The following is a 23,273-nucleotide window of genomic DNA, read 5'->3' as shown; positions in this document are numbered from 1 at the left end:
CACAGCTGGTTCAATATCAGCAAAGTTTTCCTTTACATTCACTGTCTTCTGTGGCAATCAGCAGTGATGTGGTGGTTCACTTTTACACTGTAATCTGTAGCCTGTCATCTGCTTACTGTGATTAAACTACTAAAAAATGTTGTTCACATCAGTGAGTAAGACAGAAACATAGGGAAAACAGGGTCCTGGTTGAAAAATGCTGAAGTTACCCTTTGAGGTTCAGTAGATCGTGCTCTAGAGGTCAAAGAGGTGGAGTTTCTGGGAATGGAGAACTGAAACAGGCTTCATAAGGAAAGTATTTCCAGAGTTGATGTCATTATTTCCAAGACAGTTTTTTTAAATCCTCTATTTAGGGACTGGAGGAGTCTCGATGGTATGAATCAGAATTTCAGCAGGCAAGTAGAGTCATTACTTCTCTGTCTCTCAGTTGAGACAGCGGACCAAAGCAGACCAACATGAACAGAGGGAATATCTAATTTACGTTCTGCACAACGATCTCAAGACAAGAGGTAAGATACATAGACAGACAGACAGACAGACAGACAGATAGATAGATAGATAGATAGATAGATAGATAGATAGATAGATAGATAGTCAGACAGACAGACAGACAGATAGATAGATAGATAGATAGATAAACAGACAGACAGACAGACAGACAAAGGGAGGCTGAACTTCCCCTAAGATTTCATAGAAGAAATGGTCAAATATGCACCGTTGAATTATTGAATTTACATTAAAATAAGAACGCTAGGATGCGTTTAACATTATGACTATGATGTTCAAACGTCAGCTGTTTATCACCAGTTTTCAAACACGACCTCCCTGTTATACATTCTCGTGTCAGCACAGTGGGCGCGGAGCCTCCAAGCATTCCTATGAGACAGCGCTGAGCAGGGTTTTTTCATGCAGCAAAGTGAGACAGTCACTGGATAAATGCGACAAAATCGTCACTTCCTGGGAGGCTCAGCTTCCGTGGAACGGTAGGCGGGAGAGGACGCTTGGTGTCTGCATGCTGATTGGCGGAATTGTCTAAAAGGCTGAACCACTTTGTGATTGACAGTGCTTTGGAAATATACACCGGCATCGGCGAGTGGAGTCTCCTGACAGAGTGCCGTCCGGAGTTCCTTATTTACAAGCGATATAGCCCATGTTCACCGTTAAACCCATCTGAAAATCTTTGAGGTGTGTTTTGCTGTGGTTCTATGGCACGAGTGTGGTTGAAAAACGGCTTCAATTAAGTGTTCCTTTTATAAGTTACTGCCTCGCTACAATATGACAGATTTTATGATGTAAACTTAAAATGAGCTTCCCCGGTTTGAAAGACCAGCAGCCGCCACTGATATATAGTATGTTGATATTTGGGTCAAGTAGAACCCAAAGAACTCTCACTCTCTGTTGGACCTTTTATGAACAAATTGTTAAAGAAACTTCAATAAGAAAAGTTTAATAAGTGGGATTTAGTAGAAGTAGTGCTGCGTTAACAGTGCTGTCATCATCAAGTAGTTTTGGTATTTTTTGGAGGGAGAGAGGTACCATGATATCTCCACAGTTAGTGTTGTTTTGAAAATGAATCATGTTTTTGTTGGCATGATAAGTAAATAAAAGATTCTTCTTTGTGTGATAAAAACAACAAAACATTAATTATTACAATATTGCATAAAACACATAACAGTCACGTGGTCTGACGCCACCACGCTGGTGTGACGTACCATTCATTTTAACAGGGAACAGAGAGTGCAAAATGGCATCCTTCGGTGAAACACAACGTGTAAGTTCACACAGGCTAAAATTAACACATCTGTACACGTTTTGGGTAAAATATGTGGAAGTACTGCAGTTAAGGAAGTTACTGTCTGTATTTGGATGTGGATCGACTTAGTGAATTGATTGAATCAGAGTCGAGTGTGTTTTTCCGAAACAGCGCCGCATTGCTAGTATTTCCTCTTCCTGTAGTACTGTTAGCATGTAGAGGAATTCAACATTCATTTAAGAAATGTGCTGTTAAAGTGTTACAGTTTGGTGTCGTAATATGGAAATTTCATGATACAATTCATCATCGTTATACATTTTTGATGATACTGCAGATTTCCATCCAGTGCGTGGACAATGCTGACGGGTTCTGTGGTGTGATCGTCTATGGCGATCAAACATTTCCAGTTCCATCTCCACGAGTAAGAATTATACCATTTCATTTGAAGTGTAGAATCTCATTCTGTTTAAATACACACTCTTACATAATACATTTTTATGCAGTGCATGTCATGTGTTTTGTTTCGATTTCAGGGTGCCATAGGCTGGACTGTTTTTGGTGATGGACAAGGCCCTTACAGGTTAGGAAATTTAAAGTCCTTTATGTGAGGAATACACCAAAGTAAACTAGAAAGTTGAAATAGGCTCACATGAAGACATATCACAAAGTATAATCAAAATTATGGTGCAGCTACAGTGCAGTGCAAGATATGAATAAAGTCCCACATTTAAATTGATAAAATGTCTTAAGCACTATTATTTATCAGCTGAGGATGTCTTTACTCTTCATGTCACAGACTGTATAGCACCTGGATGCCTAATGCTTTAATTGTCTTACCACTCATGTTTCTCTGTATACTTTGTACATGCCATGTGTGGACTCAACTTACTTTAGTAATATACCAGGCAATATTTGTTAAGACTAAAGACTTAACTTGTCTGATTTATGTATCTCTCTGCGCAACTTTTTTACAGTAGCTCTGTGCGACCTTTCCAGCCTGTCTCCTCTGACGATGGAGACGTGGAGGACACGGATTTGGATCCTCCACAGACTGACAGTTATTCACTAGCCAGGTAAAAACAGTCACAGGCTAATATTTTTTTTACTGTGTATGTCAAAGATCATTATACCACCTGAAATGCATAATGTTTTAACTGAAGACTGAAGTGCAGGTAGTTACAGTGTCCATGCTTACTCTGACAGCTTGTACCATCACAAAGGGGCGGGCGTAGTGAAAGATCAATTGTGTTACCGCTCATGTTTCTGATAGCAGCATCTGTCATAGCAAGAGTTAATGTGATCTAACTTGTACTCTTTGTACATGCATTGTGTGAATTAACTTATATTACAATTCATACCTGTTAATATCACTTATCTCTCTGTGCAACTTTTTTACTGTAGTTCTGTGCCACCTTTCCAACCTGCTCACTCTGACGATGGAGACGTAGAGGACACGGACTGGGATCCTCTGCATACAGCTAATAATTCACCAGCCAGGTAAAAAAAAAAAAAAGGAAAGAAAAGAAAGAGATGCATCAATCTGCAGATTAGCAAATACAGACTCATAGTACACAGTTAAGTATTTGAATTATCATAATATCAGTCATTATAAACTTCTCTGTTGTGTCTCCCACAGTCTAAAGGAGGGTGAAAGGGCTGACTGAAGAAGAAGAGAAGAAGAGGACCAATGGCTTAGTACTGCATGTAGTAATGTAGCGACAGCATTGTCTGTAGATCTATTGGGTTGGGTGCATATTGCTGCTGATCCATCATGTGGCAGTGAAAATGTTATTTAGCACTTTAGTTAGTTGGTAAGCACAGTGTTTCAGCACCCTACCATTTCATTAGGACCTGTGGCTTTCCATGCATTTTTCCTGTTTTCAAAGCTTTATGATAATTCAGTTATGTATGTATTGTTATTGTCTACATTTTTTTTTCTCAGGACATCAGTGGAATGTTCTAAACTAAGCACAAAAAGTAATGAAATTTGTGTTTGGTAGATTATTTCTTTGTTGAAACAATGCTTGTTGGAAATAAATCTTGGAAAGGTTGTTTATATCCCTTTTAAATGGTGCCACATTTGTAAGGAACATGCATTTGTTGGATGAGCAGCAGAGCTGAGTGTGTGGCTTGCACCCATGTAAAATTTGCCAAATCAGCTCTGCCAATGCCAAACAGCTTTTTTTTTTTTTTTTTTTTTTTTTTGCTGTTGACTGTTTGGTGTTGTTTGGTGGATTGGATGATTGAAATCTGAAGAAACAAGACATACTGGCAATTTAACAATTTATTAATTTAACTCAGTAGCGTGTGGAAGAACCATACACAGCCACAACAGCCTAACACCTCCTCCTCATGTTGGTCACCAGCCTGGTCACACACTGCTGTGTGATGGCATCCCATTCTTCAACCAGCATTTGTCGCAAGCCAGCCAACATGGTTGTGTTGGTCTCTGATAAATTCCGCTCTGTGGGGGCGAGCGTTGTCATCTTGGAGGATAGAGTTCGGTCCCAGACTGTGGAGATATGGGATTGCCACTGGTTGCAGAATTTTATCCTGATATCTCTCTGCATTGAGATTGCCTCCAATGATGACAAACCTTGTTTTGCCAGTGAGGAGATGTCGCCCCACACCATCACACTGCCTCCGCCAAAAGATGTTACTCTGTCGGTGCAGCAATCAGCAAAGCGTTCTCCGCGTCTTCTCCACACTTTGACCCTACGATCCAACTGCTGTGGGCAGAATCTGGACTCATCGCTGAGCATAACATTCCTCCACATGTTCAGGTTCCAGTGCACATATTGCCAACACCAGCACAAACGGGTCTGGCGGTGAAGGGCAGTCATGGCAGGCCTCCTGGCAGCCCTATGAGACCAGAGATTGGCTGCGTGCAGTCTGTTCCAGATTGTCTGGGCAGAGAGCCATCGGCCATATAGTCCTGCAAACCTTGACTGCAAATCTGTAGAAGACTGCATATGGTTCCTGAGTGCTGACAGGATGAGGAAACGGTCTTCTTGGGACGCCCACTTCACGGCCTGTTTCTGACATCCCCTGTTATATAGAACTTGGCCTTCAGTTTGCAGATGGTACTAGGGCTCACTCCAAATAATGCTGCAACTTGGTTTTGCGAAACACCAGCTTGAAGTTGCCCTATCGCACGGGCCCTATCCAGAACAGTCAAATGTGGCATGCCGATTGTTGGAGTAGACACCAACTGACCACTGTAGCAGTGCCCATGCTCACAGGTGCTGACAATCAGGTGCCAATCACCTGGGGGTACCAGAAGCTCAAAACAAGAGTCAACATCAAAAAAAGCTGTTTGGCATTGGCAGAGAAGATTTACCAATTTTTTTCATGGGCGCAGCCCACACACTCAGCTCTGCTGCTCATCCCACAAATGCATGTTCCTTACAAATGTGGCACAATTTAAAATGGAAATAAACAGGCTTTCCAACGGTATAAGATTTTTTTTGCCAAGAAGCATTGTTAGAACAAAGAAATAATCTACCAACAATAGCGGATCCTGCTATGCAATCTTTATCTTATTTACACAACTTTCCTTATTTTTTGTGCTTAGTTTACATTGTGATAATATGCAGTTGCTACAATTACTGGCTAATGTGAGTTCTCGTAATAGGGATTATTTATATATTTAGGTATAGCTGTTGCTGGCCCAAAGCGGGAAATACAAACCAGAATTTTATGTGCTGTCTTATTTCTTTACTGAGAGTATTTATTAGGCTCAAAAAACCAAAACAAAGCTATCTGTCTCCCTGTTTTCAATCTGTATTTTTCAGTTTTCACCAGCAGCATAAAAAAATATCCTTGTACAGATCCTTCTGTTAAAGCAATAATAAATTTTGCTTGGCATACCAACAGTGTCAGAGGTCTTTCTTTGAAATCTACATTGTAATATAATCTGTCACAATGTGCTAATTACACTACACCATATTAAGCTGCCCTTCAATTGCCTGTGTAAAACTGCACTCACCACAGTGACACAACATGTAAGCTGGGCATACACACAATTTGGTCAGTTTCTGGGGCACGCAGTAGCTCACCTGGTAGGGCTGGCACCCCATGTACAAAGTCTGAACATAAATTACAGATCGCCTGTAAAGCATTTCAATAGGTTACTCTATAATAACAAACAAAACAAACAGATATGTGAGTCTGATAACATTTTTAATAAATCAGCATCCGACTTAACAGGATGTGAGTGTTTCATTGACTTACTGTACAGACTGAAGGCTGCCGGAAACTGTCTGACTTGACCGCAACTTTCTGTCACCACCCCCTGCTGCAGCCGCCTGATCTTGTCCACTTTCCAGGCAAGGCGCAGTTCATCTCGAACGAGTCAAGTATCTGCAGACAGCCAGTCACTCAGAGTGGCCCACCCTTAATTATGCGTAACTTGTTTATTTCTAGGGGTGTAATGATCCATTGATGTGGATCGACATATCCATTCGATGATCAGTGATCCAGTGTCATCGATGCAAAGTGAAACTATCAACAATATTGTCAGATCAAGGTTAATCTAATCTGTCGGGAGATGCAGCAATTTAAGACAATAGTGATTACGAAAAATAATAATCTGTTAAGCTATGAGTAGGGGGGAAAAAGTCTGCTAGCTGCTGGGCTAATTTATGCAATGTAAACATGCTTAAGTTAAAATGTGTGACCAGCAAAAAACTGCTGAATTTTATACTATTGTTAAATGATCTTGTTATTAATCCATGTTTTATGGCTGTTGGGAGAAGTTTGACTTCAGAGCTTTAAGCCAGATAGTTTTCAGAAAAAGATCATGGTTTGGATTATCATGAAAATATTTCTCCCAGAAGGGGCTCTCTGACAGAAAGCCCTGAAGGTTAACTTATCCCATGTGCTGTTTTATGTGTTAGTGGAGTCCGTTTAAAGTAAAATTTACTGCACTTTAGCAGTTACAGTTATTTATATTATTAATGTGTTGTTTTAATCTTTTATGGCCAAAAGCAGGAAAGAAAGAGGTGGCATCTTCTTCTGTAACTGCTTGTGTTATATGGGCATATAATATCTTATATTGATCACAGCCCCCTGAATCGCATCGAATGGAAATCATATCGTGGCAGACTTAATATCGTATGATTTTCCATATAATCGATAAAATATCTTACTGTGATAAAACTGGTAATTTACACCCCTTTTTATTTCTGATGTAAAGTTAAACATGGGAAACAGTCTTTAAGGATTGACTCACTTTTGAAGCCACCCCCAAGTGGCCATTTTTAGCCCTGGCGGTTGCTGCTTGGTTTGGATACAACAGCTTTTGCCTCTGTTTCTCCCAAGGTTGTACTTTACTAAAGATCAAGGTGGAGCCCACAATTCAAATCATGTCTCCCACTAGCAGTCAGCATATTGTTGATCTCCAGTCTTGTATATCCTGATTCTAACCTGCCTGAACATGCAAGGACATGGCTGGGATATGCTGGGCTCAACATTGGAAACTCTGATATCTTTTTGCGGCATTTCTTTATTTAGTTGTGTTTTCTCAGTTTGTAGTATTTTTTCAAAGCACATGTTGTCAAATTGTGTTTTTCCTAACGTGCAGTGTACTGATTCTCACAGCAATCGTAGGGCTGGGTTTTCTGCCTTGGGAGAAATGAAATAGACTGTTTTGCTAATCTTTGGAATTTGAGTGGTGCAATGGAGACAAGTTTGTGGAGGTGCGTCTTTTCCAACACAGATCATTTTGATACTCTATTTAGGGAGTGAACAGGTCTAGGTAGTATGAATCAGAATCCCAACCACCAAGTGGAGACGTTACTTGTCTGTCTCTCTGAGGCATTAGACAAGAGCAGACCAATGTGAACGAAGGGAAATTCTAAACAACGTTTTGTACAGGGATCCCAGGAAAAAAGGTGGGTCATATTTTGCCTAAAATCATGTACAGAAAAAGAAAGATATAGTATGTTTGTTAAACATGCTAATGTTACAAATGTTTTGGGTCACTTTGACCCCAACGAGCTCTAACTCTCTGTTAGAACAAACTGTTGTCAAAGACAAAGACGTCCAGGTAGACGGGATGTGATTGAGTGCTGCGTAAAAAAGTGCTGTCAACACCAAGGAGTTGCGGTATTTTTATAGAGTGAAAGAGCTCCTGTTATCTTTTCACAGTGAGTGTAGTTTCAAAAAAGATTCATGTTTCAGTTAGTGAGATAAACTGATTCTGAGATTCTTCTTTCTGTGATAATAATAACAAAACCTGACTCAACTAAGAAAGAGTTATCAGCTATAACTCAGTAAACAAAGGGTTCCATGTAATTATTTAAAAAGTAGTTTTACTTTGTCAACACTGCTGTGCATTAGTTAATACACTATTGCATAAAAACGTGTAACACACGTGGTCTGACGCCATGACGCTGGTGCGTCGTACCACAAATGGCTACCTCTAGTGAAAGGCAGCGGGTAAGTTTTGACAAGCTGAAATAAACATACCTGTAATAGTATATGGTAAAACATATAAGTATTGCAGTTGAGGAAGTCACTGTATTGGGATGCAGATTGACTTGGTGAATTGACTGAATCAGAGATGAGTTTGTGTTCGTCCGAAAGATTAGCACTGTTAGCATTTCCTTCACGTACAGCACTGTTAGCATGGGAAGGGATGTGACTTTAATTTGAGAAACTTGCTGTGAAAGTGTTACAGTTTGGTGATGTAATGTGGGTATTACACAATGAGTTTCACTATGGTAATGCATTTTGATGATTTTGCAGATTTCTAGGCAGTGTGCCAACAATGCTCATGGGTGTCCTGCTGTGGTCGTCTATGGCGATGCCACATTTCTCCTTCCCTTTCAACAAGTAAGATTTATACTGTTTATTTTAGAGAACATTCACAGTGTTATCTGGTATTTGGGAGCAGTGCTGAGTAAAAAGTCCTGTCAACACCACAAACACGTTTTACAGCTGTAGTCTGTGATAGGCACTCACTGTCACTCCAACACATACACTTAATTTTCTGAAATAATACATACACAAAGAAGCACAAGTGTTGCAAGTATGTGCAACTACAGCAGCTTCAAACAAAGACACTTTGATCACAATCAAAGTGTCTTTGTTTGAAATATTAATGTTGTTAGCATGTTGAGAAATTTGGCATAATTTAAGAAATGTTCTGTTAAAGTGTTACAGTTTGGTGTCGTAATATGGGAATTACATGGAGCAATTCATCATCGTTATACATTTTTACTGCAGATTTCCACCCAGTGTGTGGACAATGCTGATGGGTTCGGTGGTGTGATCGCCTATGGCGATCAAACATTTCCCCTTCGTTTTCAACAAGTAAGATTTATACCATTTCATTTGAAGTGTAGAATCTCATTCTGTTTAAATACACACTCTTACATAATACATTTTTATGCAGTGCATGTCATGTGTTTTGTTTTGTTTTCAGGGTGCCATAGGCTGGACTGTTTTTGGTGATGGACAAGGCCCTTACAGGTTAGGAAATTTAAAGTCCTTTATGTGAGACACAAAGACGTACACACAAAAAGATACTTTTAAAGGAATAAAACAAACAAATCAATAAAGTTAAAATAAGCTTATATGAAGACATATCAAAGTATAATCAAAATTATGGTGCAGCTACAGTGCAGTGCAAGATATAAATAAAGTCCCACATTTAAATTGATAAAATGTCTTAAGCACTATTATTTATCAGCTGAGGATTTTTTTTTCTTTATGTCACAGACTGTTATACCACCTGGATGCCTAATGCTTTAATTGTCTTACCGCTCATGTTTCTCACATAGCAAGAGTTAATGTGATCTAACTTGTGCAATTTGTACATGCCATGTGTGGACTTAACTTACTTTAGTAATATACTAATCAATACTTGTTAATACTACAGACTTAACCTGTCTGATTTGTGTATCTCTCTGTGCAACTGTTCTACTGTAGCTCTGTGCGACCTTTCCAACCTGCTCATTATCAGAATGGAGATGTGGAGCCCATGGAGTGGGGTCCTCCACATACTGACAGTAATTCATCAGCCAGGTAAAAACAGTCGCAGCTTATTTTTTCTCTCTCTGTATGTCACAGACTGTTATACCACCTGCGTAATGGTTTGTCTTACCACTTGCAGCACCTGTCATAGCAAGAGTTACTCAGTGGTGTACTTATTCCTGAGCCACTTAACAAAAAAAATTGTGGTCAGAGATCATTTTGTCACACTTACACTAAGATCTGTAATGAGATCCCATAATACAAAAGACACACATTTAAAACACATATAAACACTACCTGATGGAAGGACATACCTCCAACCACTGAAATAAAGCCCATATCCAATTTTACTTACTCCACTTCAGTCCACTACTGAAGTACACTACTGAAGTACGCATTGTCTATGTATCTGCCTATGATTTATTGTTTTTCCTCGGTTGATTGTTTCTATTTTTATTCCGTATTGCTATGTGTTTTTGTTGTACTGTGTGGATTAACTTTAGTTATATTATCATTCATATCTGTTCATATTATTTATCTCTCTGTGCAAATTTTTTACTGTAGTTCTGTGCGACCTTTCCAACCTGCCAACTGTGACAATGGAGACGTGGAGGAAATGGATTGGGATCCTCCAGGGACTTATAGTAATTCATCAGCCAGGTAAAAACAGTCGCAGGCTAAGATTATTTTTTCTCTTTGTGTCACAGACTGTTATACCACCCGGGTAGTGTAATGTTGTATTGTCTTACTGCTCATGTTTCTGATAGCAGCATCTGTCATAGCAAGAGTTAATGTGATCTAACTTGTACTCTTTGTACATGTAATGTGTGAACTAAATTTATCCAATTACCATTAATATCTGTTACTTTTACTTATCTGTCTGTGCAATTTTTTTTACTGTAGTTGTGTGCGACCTTTCCAATCTGCCAACTCTGACGATGGAGAGGTGGAGGCCATGGATTGGGATCCTCCACAGACTGGCAGTAATTCACTGTCCAGGTAAAAACACTCGCAGCCTAATATTTTTTCACTCTTCATGTCACAGATTGTTATACCACCTGGGATGCCCAATGTTTTAACTGTCTTACCGATCATGTTTCTTCGATAACAAGAGTTTATGTGATCTAACTTGTGCACTTTGTACATGCCATGTGTGGACTTTACTTACTTTAGTAATATACTAATCAATACTTTTTAATACTACAGACTTAACCTGTCTAATTTATGTATCTTTCTGTCTAATTGTTGTATTGTAGTTCTATGCAACCTCTACAACCTGTCTCCTTTGACGATGGAGAGGTGGAGGCCATGGATTGGGATCCTCCACAGACTGGCAGTAATTCACTGTCCAGGTAAAAACACTCGCAGCCTAATATTTTTTCACTCTTCATGTCACAGACTGTTATACCACCTGGGATGCCCAATGTTTTAACTGTCTTACCGATCATGTTTCTTCGATAACAAGAGTTTATGTGATCTAACTTGTGCACTTTGTACATGTCATGTGTGGACTTAACTTACTTTAGTAATATACGAATCAATATTTGTTAATACTACAGACTCAGCCTGTCTAATTTATGTATCTTTCTGTCTAACTGTTGTACTATAGTTCTGTGGCACCTTTCCAACCCGTCTCCTCTGACGATGGAGACGTGGAGGACATGGATTGGGATCCTCCACAGACTGGCAGTAATTCACTGTCCAGGTAAAAACAGTCGCAGCCTAATATTTTTTTATACTTTATGTCACAGACTGTAACAGACTGGGGTGCGTAAGTTTTTAAATTGCACACCAACACATATGTCACTACAAGTACCGACGTTATTAATCGAACTGTATTTCTGCATAACAAAAACATGAAACTAAATTGAAAAACACCACTGTAGAAGTAATAAAACTGTAATACACACCGCATGCGTCGACCGACTCGAGCCATACTTGTGAAATTCTTTCTTTTTTTTTTTTTAAAGATATTTTTTGGGGCCTTTGTAGCCTTTAATGGATAGGACAGACAAGTGTGAAAAGGGGAGAGAGAGAGGGAGTGACATGCAGCAAAGGGCCACAGGCTGGAGTCGAACCCGGGCCGCTGCGGCAACAGCCTTGTACATGGAGCGCCTGCTCTACCACTAAGCCACCAACGCCCCATGAAATTCTTTTTAAGGTTGGCACGCTAGTAAAGTTTATTGGCAGCTTGAAGTCAGGTGCATTACCACTATCTAGTAAGTAAAGTCTCGTCTTAAATTACCACGACGTTGTCCTTCTGCATAAAAGCAAGCTAAAGTTCCGCAGCAGAATGTCAATCAGTATTATCTCTGACAGCATGAAGTGAGAAATAGCGGCGTAGTGTGAGTGCGTGTGAAATCCGTCATTTGTGTGACTCTCAGTTGACAGCTGTGCATGTATACTTTGTACATTTAATGTGTGAACTAACTTCACCATTCATATCTGTTCATATTACTTATCTGTCTGTGCAACGTTTTTACTGTAGTTCTGTGCCACCTCCCAAAACTGTCCCCTCTGACAATGGGGATGTGGAGAACATGGGTTGGGATCCTCCACAGACTAATAACTCACCTGCCAGGTAAAAACAGTCACAGCATAATATTATTTTTTCTCTATATGTCACAGACTGTTATTCCACCTGGGATGCCTAATATTTAATTGTCTTACCGCTCATGTTTCTCCCATATCTTGTATTAATGTGATCTAACTTGTGCACTTCGTACATGCCATGTGTGGACTTGACTTAACTTTAGTAATATACTAATCAATATTTGTTAATACTACAGACTTAACCTGTCTAATTTATGTATCTCTCTCTGTGCAACTGTTTCACTGTAGTTCTGTGGGACCTTTCCAGTTTGCCCATTATCAGAATAAAGGTGTGGAAGACATGGATTGGGGTCCTCCACAGACTTATTAATTCAACGACCAGGTAAAAAAATAAAATAAAGATCTTTCAATCTAAAGCCTTTTCTAAAAAATGGCAAAAACTCAAAACAGACTCATAGTACACAGTTAATTATTTGAATTATCATATGTTGTTTTTCCCGCAGTCTACAGGAGGGTGAAGAGAACCACTGGAGGCAGCTACAGCCATCAGCATGAGTTTTCAAATTTTAAACATAATAAAATGTAATTTCATTTACAATTAATGGCCAATGTGTGTTCTTGTATTCAGATTATTTAAATATTTATGTACAACTGATGCTGTTCCAAACTGTGAACTACAAACCAGAATTTTATGTGTTGTCCTATTTCTTTTTCAGCATTTATTAGGCAGCGGAGACTGCAGCAAATCAAGAAATGGTCTACAATATAGGGGTAGTTGTTATGGCCCTAAATTAGTATCATTGTATCTAAGGGTATTTTTTCGATAACGATATTCTGGACAATGTGACTGAAATAAGTTAAAAAAAGATATATTTTTTATTATCAACTTAAGAAAACAGTATCGCAACAAACAAATATAGTTTACATACACACACACACACACACACACACACATATATATAGTTTTACTGTTTCAAATATTCAGTAAAAACTAAAATGATCTCTCATTTCTTTAGTTTGTGAACAACAACAGTAACTCAGAGTGAGATTCAGATTCTGTATACAATATTATTAGTTCAACAAATAAAATCTACCACAAATTACACATTTAACAGTTCCCAAATACAAAAAATGTCACCTGGGATGTATATATGTAAATCAAAAGGTGAATGATTGAGTTGTTTTTTTCCCACCTGGACCTTTATGCTCTGCTATTTCTCCTCTAATTATCACACTGTAACCTGTGACAGGCTGTTATGATACCACAACTATCACACTATCATAGAGTTTTTGTGATTTTGTTTTTGGTTTCCAATCTGTATTTCTTTAACCAGCAGCATAAAAAGTATTCATGTAAAGATACTTCAATTAAAGCCACAATTTCACCTGGCATGCCTACAGTGTCAAAAGCCTTTCTTTGAATTCCACATAGTAATATAATCAATTAATTTCACTCTCAACATTTCCCATGTATTCATTATCAAAATGCACATTTGTTAAAATCAAGATGTGAACTTTGAGACATTTTGCATTTAAATAAAGTCTATAGTGAAAGACATTCAGAAATGGTTCAAAGGTTAAAGTTTTTTCAAAGACTATTTGAAGATTGAACGTTCACATTTAGACCATATTTTACCAGGAGTGAGATATTTCATCCACTACAGTGTGCAAATAATAGTCTGTCATCATTTTGGAGCCTGACTAAGCAATCACACCCAAATTTCTCTGTTGAAAGCCAAGATTGCATATGTGACCTGTGTTTGACGTCTTCTGCTCTTTAAGGACCACTTGGAGCTGGTAGATGGTGGTAATAGCCAGGTTTATTCACCTCATGGAAAACTCTTCGTAAGTCTGGGATAAATAGCACTGGACAACAGTGTTAAGTGACCTTGTGTGTTTTGTTTGTGTGGACACTTCATGCTACTTCGTCCTTCCACTAGTCTCCTACACTGGTTGCCTATTGCCTTACAAAGTAGATGCGTGGAAGTCGCCTATCTCCTTGTTTTTTCTATAAACAGCATTCTGTGACTGTAGACAACAGGCTCTATGGATTGAATAATGCCGGAGTATCGCTTTAAGTTCACTCATTGCCTTCTACAGCCATCTAGTGGACAAACATGGGAACAGCATATCATTTTACATCAATTGAAATCTTTCTTTTTTTCACAACAGGACATATTACTGGATTTTTTAAGCAGATGATCAATACTATCATCAGATTGATGAAACTGACCTTGATCTGCGCCGTAAAACAAATATTGAGCGTCTATGGACGTATGTGGGGTTTAGGCCTATAGATATGAATATGTAAACGTACACTCATTTCTGCTGTTTGCCACATGTGCATATTAAGTCTTTTAAGGTAAAACAAAATGTGCCGCCGTGTCCATGTATGTTCATGACCACGCACGCACAAGCAGATATTAAGTCACAAGGTAAAATCTCACACCAGCCCTCTGACCAGAGTTGGCAACCCTGCCTCCAAAACACTATTCTGCGGCAGAGGTTTCTGTGAGGTGCTGTAATGTTTAGTTGACTCAAAACACACCCAAAAAACACTTTAACGTGGTGTAATAGGAACAATCTCAAACACAAGTACACAAATACAACATGCTAATGTTATTAGCACCAGCCTATGGCATTTTACATTGTATCAATTAGCCTAGCACTACTTCTCTCTGCTATATGAAATCAGGGACAACAGCAACATTTAACAAAGGTAACGTTACAAAATTCAGCTCCATTACAACTCAGAAGGTTCACTGACAAAACAACTGTCTTATACTAAACACGTTTTCCAGACAAATATAAGACGCTTACATAATTAGCACAAGCCTATGGCATTTTACATTGTATAAATTAGCTTAGCAACGAGATTTCCCCTGCTCATATAAAGCCAGGATAAATCATACACAAGACTTAAAAGGTTATTTTGTGGAGGCTTTATTGTCTTCACAATTTATTGTTTCTTATCTGTGAAATTACAGTAAATAACAGCTTTGTTTCCACTGAGGGAAATGGTTTCAGCTTACAGAAATAGACAGGACGTCTGTGTTGCTGTGACGTGTATTTATATTTCTTGGGAGGTGCATGTCAGGCTACAGCATAGGGTATGGCGTAGGCTCTACATGGACGCAGAGTCTATGCCGTAGGTACGGCGTCGATTCGACACACAAGTATAAATCCCGCTTTACCCCTTTTTTGTGTGTTTCACTTTTACAAAAACCTTTTTAACACTGCATTTAAAATCAGATGGAAACCAACCATAAAAAACAGTATATATCCCTGTTTATGATATTACAACATTTAATGGAGCGACAGTAAGAGGTACCTGGGATAAACAGCACAGGACAATGATGTTGAGTGACCTCCTGGGCACAACCCGCTCATGCTCGATCTGGAAAAACGGCATCATGCTACTGTTAGCTAACAGCACACAAACAATGTTCACAGACGGCAAAAATAATAAAAACGAATATTTAACTTCATAAAAACACGGCGAACTTAATGACAGACAATGAATATACAAACAGTTAAAGGCAGCTCAACTTCTGTGTGCTTTTTGAATAAGTTAAGCGCATATTTGTCGAAAGAATATTGACAAGCCAACTGGCTCATGGAAATGCTCCATAGCTCTGGAAATTACCCCCAGTCCTCCGCTGATTACTAATTTTGACAGCAGGTGGCGCTGTCACTCCCTCAAACTGAATATATTCTGAATTTAAAGCATCTCAACAGCACAGATACATCTTAGACACACAAAATGAATAGAAAATGGCCACACATAACGTCCCTAATATAAAATTTAGCTGGATTTAACCTAGACATTATTAACCATGTCACACATACAAGCTAGCACGCTAACGCCGAGCTAGCTGGCACAACGGCAGCCTGGGCCGCATCGCGCGCGGCATAAAAAAAAATAATGGTGTTCATTTCTGGTTTGCTTTATTGAAATACAATAGCATAGGTACTTACAAAGTATGTAGGTAGCATGGAGACTCGCGTTTCCGTCAGCTCCTTCTCCTCGGTCCGAGAGTCCCAGTGGGCCGTAAGATGTCTGTACATCTGAACTAGTCGAAGCTGTACCGGCTGCGCATGCGCATTACAGCAGTAGGCGCAAGCCAAATTCCATGAATGAAGTAGAGTGTACAAATCTGACACACAAAGTGTCCTGAACGCTTCACAAAGACTATATAGGTCCACATTAATGACTTTTTATATTAAACATTAAATGCATTGAAATAACATTGTCCTGTAGACCACATTTCACCCACCAGTGCAATATGAATTTGGAGAAATACTTTACACACTTACCAGTATAGTCTCTCTTTTGACCCACAGCTGAAGAAATAATCAACATAATTAAACTAATTTTAGTTGGTTGGAAAGAGGTCTTTGACCAAGGGTGTCAAACATACGGCACAGGGACCAAAACCAGCCCACCGATCCGGCCCACTAGATGACTTTGCACGCCTAATGTTGATGCACATGTGAAGGCTGAGAGGTTTCAGGAGAGATTTACATTAAATGAATACTTCATGTGGCCATATTTAAAGATACTGAACATTGTGCAAAATATTGTCAAGCAGCAGCTTCGGTCCAAAAGAATCTGTATCAGACCTCTATCTTAAAACAATATGTGCGGGACCCTGCTGCTGAGGCACTGACACAACTTCAGACTGTAAATGGTTTATAAGGCAGGGGACGACTTAACCTGCTTCTTCAACAGCTTTCACTTTAGTGGAAAATTATGAAAAAAGTCACATGTAATAAAGGCGAGCAGCAGACTGACTGAATGTGGGAAAACTGAGACATGCTTTTGAATTTGCATAGAATTTTTCTTAGGATATCTCGGGCTGCTCATCATTTGTTTTGTAAATGGATGAACATTTACAGAATGATTTTCTTTACACTATAAAGGGGACAAATTAGAAGGGGTAATTATTTATAGGTAATTATGCAGCGGTTTCAGTGGTCCAGCCCACTTGAGATCATATTGGGCTGTATGTGGCCCATAACTAAAATGAGTTTGACACCACCTATCTTGAACAAAAATTCATCCCCTGAAGAGTTGTCACAAAGTGGGAAATTGGCTCTAGAGACCAAAACCGTTTTGTACCATGCTGTTACCATGTTTATTACTGCTGTAAAAATGGACATTTTAACATGGGGGTCTGTGGGGACTGACTGGCTTCTTTAGCCAGCCTTAAGAAGCCATTAAAGGAACTGCTGTTTTTGGTACTTGGGTGTTGGCTTTGATTTTCAGCCCTGGAGGTTACCACTTGTTTCGTCCATAGCAAACAGCAGCAGCTCAGGTGGCAGGGTAGCTAGAGTGGAGAACAATGCATGCCTACTAAAATAAACTTCAATTAAAAGCCCAGTCCTATTTACTAGCCAGGTGTGGCTACACAGTTTGACGAATAAAGGCCTGTCTCAATTAGAGGCCTGGTCTGGTTGCCAAGCAGTTCAGTTTTTTTTTATAGATGTCCTTCAGATAAAAAAAAAGGGTTGTTGGCTACCTCAAATTATGTGTTCATTCCTTTATTACCCCTGAATTGCATCTAATCGAAATCATATCATGACAGACTTTGTAATATCAGCAAATATCGGCTTGTTTTCCAAAGAATCAATATAACATCATATTGTGATCAAACTGGTGATTTATACCCCTATTTATTACTGCTGTAAAGTTGGATATTTTAACATGGGGGTCTTTGAGGATTGACTTACTTCTGAGGCCAGCTTCAAGTACTGCTGTTTTTGGCACTTCCACATTGGCTTCATTTTTTAGCCCTGGCGGTTGCTGCTTGGTTTGGATACAACAGTTTTTGCCTCTGTTTCTCCCAAGGTTGTACTTTACTAAAGATCAAGGTGGAGCCCACAATTCAAATCGTGTCTCCCACTAGCAGTCAGCATATTGTTGATCTCCAGTCTTGTATATCCTGATTCTAACCTGCCTGAACATGCAAGGACATGGCTGGGATATGCTCAACATGTTTTAGCGACACTGGAAACTCTGCTGTTTTCTTGCAGCATTTCTTTATTTAGTTGTGTTTTCTCAGTTTGTAGTATTTTTTCAAAGCATGTGTTGTCAAATTGGTAAAGAAGTTTCCTTAATTTGCTTGTTTTTGTGTTTTTCCTAACGTGCAGTGTACTGATTCTCACAGCAACTGTAGGGCTGGGTGTTTTTGCCTTGGGACAAATGAAATAGACTGTTTTGCATATCTTTGTAATTTGAGTGGTGCAATGGAGACAAGTTTGTGCAGGTGCGTCATTTCCAAATCAGATCATTTTTATCCTCCATTTAGGGAGTGAAGAAGTCTAGATGGTTTGAATCAGAATCCCAACCACCATGTGGAGACGTTACTTGTCTGTCCCTCTGAGGCATTGGAAGGGAAATTCTAAACAACGTTTTGTACAGGGATCCCAGGAAAAAAGGTAGGTCATACTTTGCCTAAAATCATGTACAGAAAAAGAAAGATATAGTATGTTTGTTAAACATGCCACTATTACATACGTTTTGGGTCACTTTGACCCCAACGAGCTCTAACTCTCTGTTAGAACAAACTGTTGTTAAGACAAAGGGGAGACGTCCAGGTAGACGGGATGTGATTGAGTGCTGTGTAAAAAAAAAGTGCTGTCAACACCAAGGAGTTGTGGTATTTTTATAGAGGGAAAGAGTTGCTCTTTCTCAGTGAGTATTGTTTTAAAAGATTCATGTTTTAAGGGTTTTGTTTTGTGTGTGTGTGTGTGTGGGGGGGGGGGGGGGGGGGGGTTACCTTCAATGGATAGGACAGTTGTTGAGTGTGGAGGAGGGAGAGAGGGAGGAGATGGCATGCAGCTGAGGGCCGCAGGCCAGAAATGAACCTGCAGCAGGGACACAACCTTTCTACATGGGCGCCTGCTCTACTCACTGTGCCACCGCGCCCCAAACAATGTTTCAGTTGGTGAGATAAACTGATAAAAGATTCTTCTTTCTGTGATAAAATAACAAAACCTGACTCAACTAAGAAACAGTTATCAGCCATAACTCAGGTTTCATGTAATTATTCAAAAAGTATTTTGACATTCCCAACCCTGCTGTACATTAGTTAATACACTACTGCATAAACATGCGTAATGCTCACGTGGTCTGGCGCCATCACGCTGGTGTTGTAACGCATCACAACAGAGTAGGCAGAGTGCCACGTCAACATGGAGGCCGCTGGCGAGAGACACCGCGTAAGTTGAAACATGCAGAAATAAATATACCTGTATAAGTATTAAGTAAAGTATGTGGACGTACTTCAGTTAAGGAAGTCACTGTCTGTATTTGGATGTGGATCAACTGATAGAATCAGGGTCGAGTGTGTTCGACTGGAACATTAGCATTGCTATCAGATTACGACACATAGAACAATAGCATTGCTAGCATATTGCAATGCATGATTGCATGATAAATTTTGTTATCGTGAAACATTTTGGTGATTTTGCAGATATCAGTCCAGTGTGTTGACGATGCTGAAGGATTTGCTGGTGTCATCATCTATGAGGACGCCACATTTCCCCTTCCTTCTCAACAAGTATGATTTATACTGTTTATTTTAGAACACAATCACAGATATATCTGGTATTTGGGAGGAGTAGTGCTGAGTAAGAAGTCCTGTCAACACCACAATCATGTTTCACAGCCGGAGTCTGCGACAAGTACTCGCTTTCACTCCAACACATACACTTTATTTTAGTTAAAGAGATTGAAATAACTGGATTGATAAAAAAAATCTGCATGTGTATGGAACTGGTTAAGTGGCTGAATGAGAGCTGTGTGTCGTAGCAACATTAGCAACGTCAGCCCAGCCAACAAGGGAAATAAATCATGAAATGCATGTTAGCACATGTTGATGTCACTATGGTGACAATGAATTTCACAGTGTGTATTTGATGATGTTGAACACTCGTCCTCATCAAGCAAGGTCTCAGTTTGTATGAGTGTAGATTGATTTTTTTGTAATACAATATATATTTAGATGTAGTCTGATTTATGTGTTATGTATACATGTATTATATATTATTGTCTTTGTTTGAAATATTAACATTATTAGTATGTTGAGAAATTTGGAATAATTTAAGAAATGTGCTGTTAAAGTGTAACTGTTTGGTGTCATAATATGGGAATTTCATAATACAATTCTTCATCGTAATACATTTTTGATGATACTGTAGATATCCATCCAGTCTGTGGACAGTGCTGGCGGATTTGGTGGTGCAATCATCTATAACAATCGAACATTTCCAGTTCCATCTCAACAAGTAAGATTTCTCCCATTTTATTTCAATTACACTTTAATTCAGTTAACACGTTGAAATAACTGAACAACTGAGAAAAAAAATCTGCATGTGTATGGAACTGGTAAAGTGGCTGAATGAGAGCTGTGTGTCGTAGCAACATTAGCAATGTTAAGGTGTAGACCCACCAAACCGACATCAAAGAACTAACTGGCCAACTCTTGCATCGTCTACGTCGCCTCACGTTGCCCTGTGTCAGTTGCATTTGAACACACTACACGGACTACATCCGACGGCCAAGTGGCACGTACGTTCTGCGTCTGCGTGAGAGAGCAGAGTGAAAGAGTGGTACATCCTGTCAGCCGAGGGGTTTCCTATCTGTGCAGCCGAGCACCGCAGCACCTCAACGGAGTATTACATCCAGACGGTCCCGGTGTTTCCTCTGCAGGCTCCACTTCACTGAGCTGCCAGATTAACCCACTGCTTCTTCCCACTTTAACCTGAACAAACCAGGGCTCGGTGCTCCGGTTGGATCCAAACGGAGAGCCGGGGCTAGCTCAGAGGCTAGTGCTAGAGCTAGCTCCGGTTTGTTATTCACTTTAAAGTGGGAAGAAGCAGCGGATCTGTCGGGCAGCTGAGTGAAGTGGAGCCTGAGGAGGAAGCACCGGTTAGCCCTGGTTTTACTACAGGCAGATTCACTCGCTACAGGGGTGAGGAAAAAAAACCTGAACAGCCAATCAGAGTGATCTCTTTCACTGACAAGCTCCGCCGCCGATTTGATGTGCTCAATCGGCCGAAAGGCCGGCGACGCCAAATTGCTGACAGTGCGGGACACACTGCAGGGCGACAGATGCTCACCGATAGCCCGACTTTAGTCGATGGCCGACCATCTGCTTGGTGTGTCAGGGCCTTTAGCCCAGCCAACAGGGGAAATAAATCATGAAATGCATTTAAGCGCATGTTGATGTCACTATGGTAACAATGAATTTCACAGTGTGTTTTTGATGATGTTGAATCACACTCGTCTTCATCGAGCAAGGTCTCAATTAGTTTGTATGAAGTGTTGTAATACATTGTATATATTCTTATGTAGTCTGATTGGTATATTCTCCTTCTCCTTGCATGGCTAGAGGGCTGCTATTGGTGCTGGACCTGGATCTCACAGGTTAATGTAGTTTATAAACATATCCACTATACTTTGTATGACAGTGTCTTGACTTTAATGCCATCTTGAATTAATGTTTGTCTGGTCACCTGCTGATGCAATTAATCTAACTCATGTTCTTGTCTCTCTTGTCTTGTACTTGAAACTGATGTACTGCAGTTCTGTGAGACCTCTCCAGTTCCCCCAGCCCCAGGATGACGAGATTGCCACGGAGCGTGATCCTCCAGACTTGAAGTGATGCAAGGCCAAGTAAAAGGAGTGTGGACCTTCACTATATCAATGTAAATTTTCTTGATACACCTGTTTTGTTTTTTTTTTACCACATATATTGTCCTCTTCAAAAGATGATAATGCCACGACAAACTGAGTGAGTGAGTGTGTGTGTGTGTGTGTGTGTGTGTGAGTGAGTGAGTGGTGACTATCAGCTGAAATTCGATAAACACAGCAACAAGGTGATTCAGTACTGCTACTTTCACCTGAGAAATATTGCAAAAATATGTCCACTGTTATCCTTTTCGCAGTTAGAAACAGTTATCTATGCTTTTGTGTCATCCCGCTTAGACTACTGTGATGCTCTTTATTCCTACCTAACCCAGGATTCATACCTCTGCATTAAATCGACACTGTGACAGCAGAGCCTACGCCGTAGCCTATGCTGTAGCCTGATGCGCGCCTTCCCAGAAATGTAACCGCATATCGCATCGACGCAGACCTCCTGTCTATTTTTGTGAAACCATTTCCCTCAGTGGAAACAAAGCTTTTATTTAATTTAATTTTACAGATAAACATTAACTTGTGATGACAACAAAGCCCAACAAAATGGTATTTTAAGTCTTGTGTGTGATTTATCCTGGCTTCATATGAGTAGAGGAAATCTCTGCTAGTCGCTAGGCTAATTTAAACAATGTAAAATGTAATAATGCTAATATTGTTAGCATGTTTTCTTTGTGGGGAAAACGTGTTTAATATAAGACAGTTGTTTTGTGGAGCCGAATTTTGGATCGTTACCTTACGTTAGTTAGTTAGTTTAGTTAGTTAAGTTTATTTACTTTATTAATCCCCCTGAGGGGAAATTCAATGTTTTCACTCTTGCTGTCAATTACACACAGGTCTGAAAGACACACACATGCACAAACAGGACCTATACATGCACAAAGTGGAGAGATGTCAGAGTGGCTGCCCTTGGTGAGGCGCCCTGAGCGGTTGGGGGGTTCGGTGCTCAAGGGCACCTCGGCAGTGCCCAGGAGGTGAACTGGCACCTCTCCAGCCACCAGTCCATGCTCCATATTTTGGTCCGGACGGGGACTCGAACAGGCGACCCTCCAGTTCCCAACCCAAGTCCCTATGGACTGAGCTACTGCCGCCTATTAAATGTTGCTATTGTTCCTGGCTTCATATGAGTAGAGGAAAATTTGCTAGCTGCCAGGCTAATATAAATGCCATAGGCTTGTGCTAAAAACGTTAGCATGTTGTATTTGTTTGGAAAACGTTTATAATACAAGACAGTTTGTTTGTAGGTGAACTCTGTGAGCTGTAATGGAGCTGAATTTTGGG

General features: G+C 39.8%; 1 protein-coding gene and 1 long non-coding RNA gene across 7 annotated transcripts in view; one reads left to right on the top strand and one right to left on the bottom strand.

The window, feature by feature from the left end:
• Nucleotides 1-16,375, bottom strand: part of LOC125897224 (uncharacterized) — a 31,127-nt gene extending 14,752 nt beyond the window's left edge. The window contains exons 1-3 of the long non-coding RNA XR_007450396.1: nt 16,265-16,375; nt 15,618-15,683; nt 3,112-3,231 (exon numbers count right to left, since the gene is read on the bottom strand). This is a non-coding gene — a long non-coding RNA (uncharacterized LOC125897224). The remainder of the gene's footprint in view (nt 1-3,111; nt 3,232-15,617; nt 15,684-16,264) is intronic.
• On the top strand, nt 337-13,663 carry LOC125897217 (uncharacterized). 6 transcript variants are annotated; one of them, XM_049590372.1, is made up of 13 exons: nt 7,204-7,647; nt 8,504-8,590; nt 8,984-9,070; nt 9,183-9,229; nt 9,689-9,784; nt 10,298-10,393; nt 10,637-10,732; nt 10,990-11,085; nt 11,343-11,438; nt 12,222-12,314; nt 12,575-12,668; nt 12,790-12,868; nt 13,003-13,663. In XM_049590372.1, the coding sequence occupies exons 4-12, from the start codon at nt 9,211-9,213 to the stop codon at nt 12,839-12,841; spliced, it is 738 nt and encodes a 245-aa protein (XP_049446329.1). In that variant the 5' UTR covers nt 7,204-7,647; nt 8,504-8,590; nt 8,984-9,070; nt 9,183-9,210; the 3' UTR covers nt 12,842-12,868; nt 13,003-13,663. The 6 variants fall into 6 exon arrangements, 5 of the variants coding, with proteins under 5 accessions (XP_049446330.1, XP_049446329.1, XP_049446328.1 ...); XM_049590368.1 differs by lacking the exons at nt 7,204-7,647; nt 13,003-13,663 and adding an exon at nt 8,032-8,194 and having other exon boundaries at nt 12,790-12,888; XM_049590373.1 differs by lacking the exons at nt 7,204-7,647; nt 8,504-8,590; nt 8,984-9,070; nt 9,183-9,229; nt 13,003-13,663 and adding exons at nt 337-509; nt 2,088-2,174; nt 2,287-2,333 and having other exon boundaries at nt 12,790-12,888.
• Nucleotides 16,376-23,273: the final 6,898 nt, after the last annotated feature.

Source organism: Epinephelus fuscoguttatus, linkage group LG11 (genome assembly GCF_011397635.1).
Source record: "Epinephelus fuscoguttatus linkage group LG11, E.fuscoguttatus.final_Chr_v1".
NCBI lineage: Eukaryota > Metazoa > Chordata > Actinopteri > Perciformes > Serranidae > Epinephelus > Epinephelus fuscoguttatus.
Note: the sequence above shows the minus strand (reverse complement) of the source record. Positions and strands in the feature narration are given on the sequence as shown.

Coding starts and splice junctions, on each gene's coding strand:
- LOC125897217 (XM_049590368.1), top strand. CDS start 8,168: ATGGCTACCTCTAGTGAAAGGCAGCGG. Junction 9,071..9,182: donor TTCCCCTTCGTTTTCAACAA/GTAAGATTTATA, acceptor TTTTGTTTTCAG/GGTGCCATAGGCTGGACTGT. Junction 11,439..12,221: donor GGCAGTAATTCACTGTCCAG/GTAAAAACAGTC, acceptor TTTTTACTGTAG/TTCTGTGCCACCTCCCAAAA.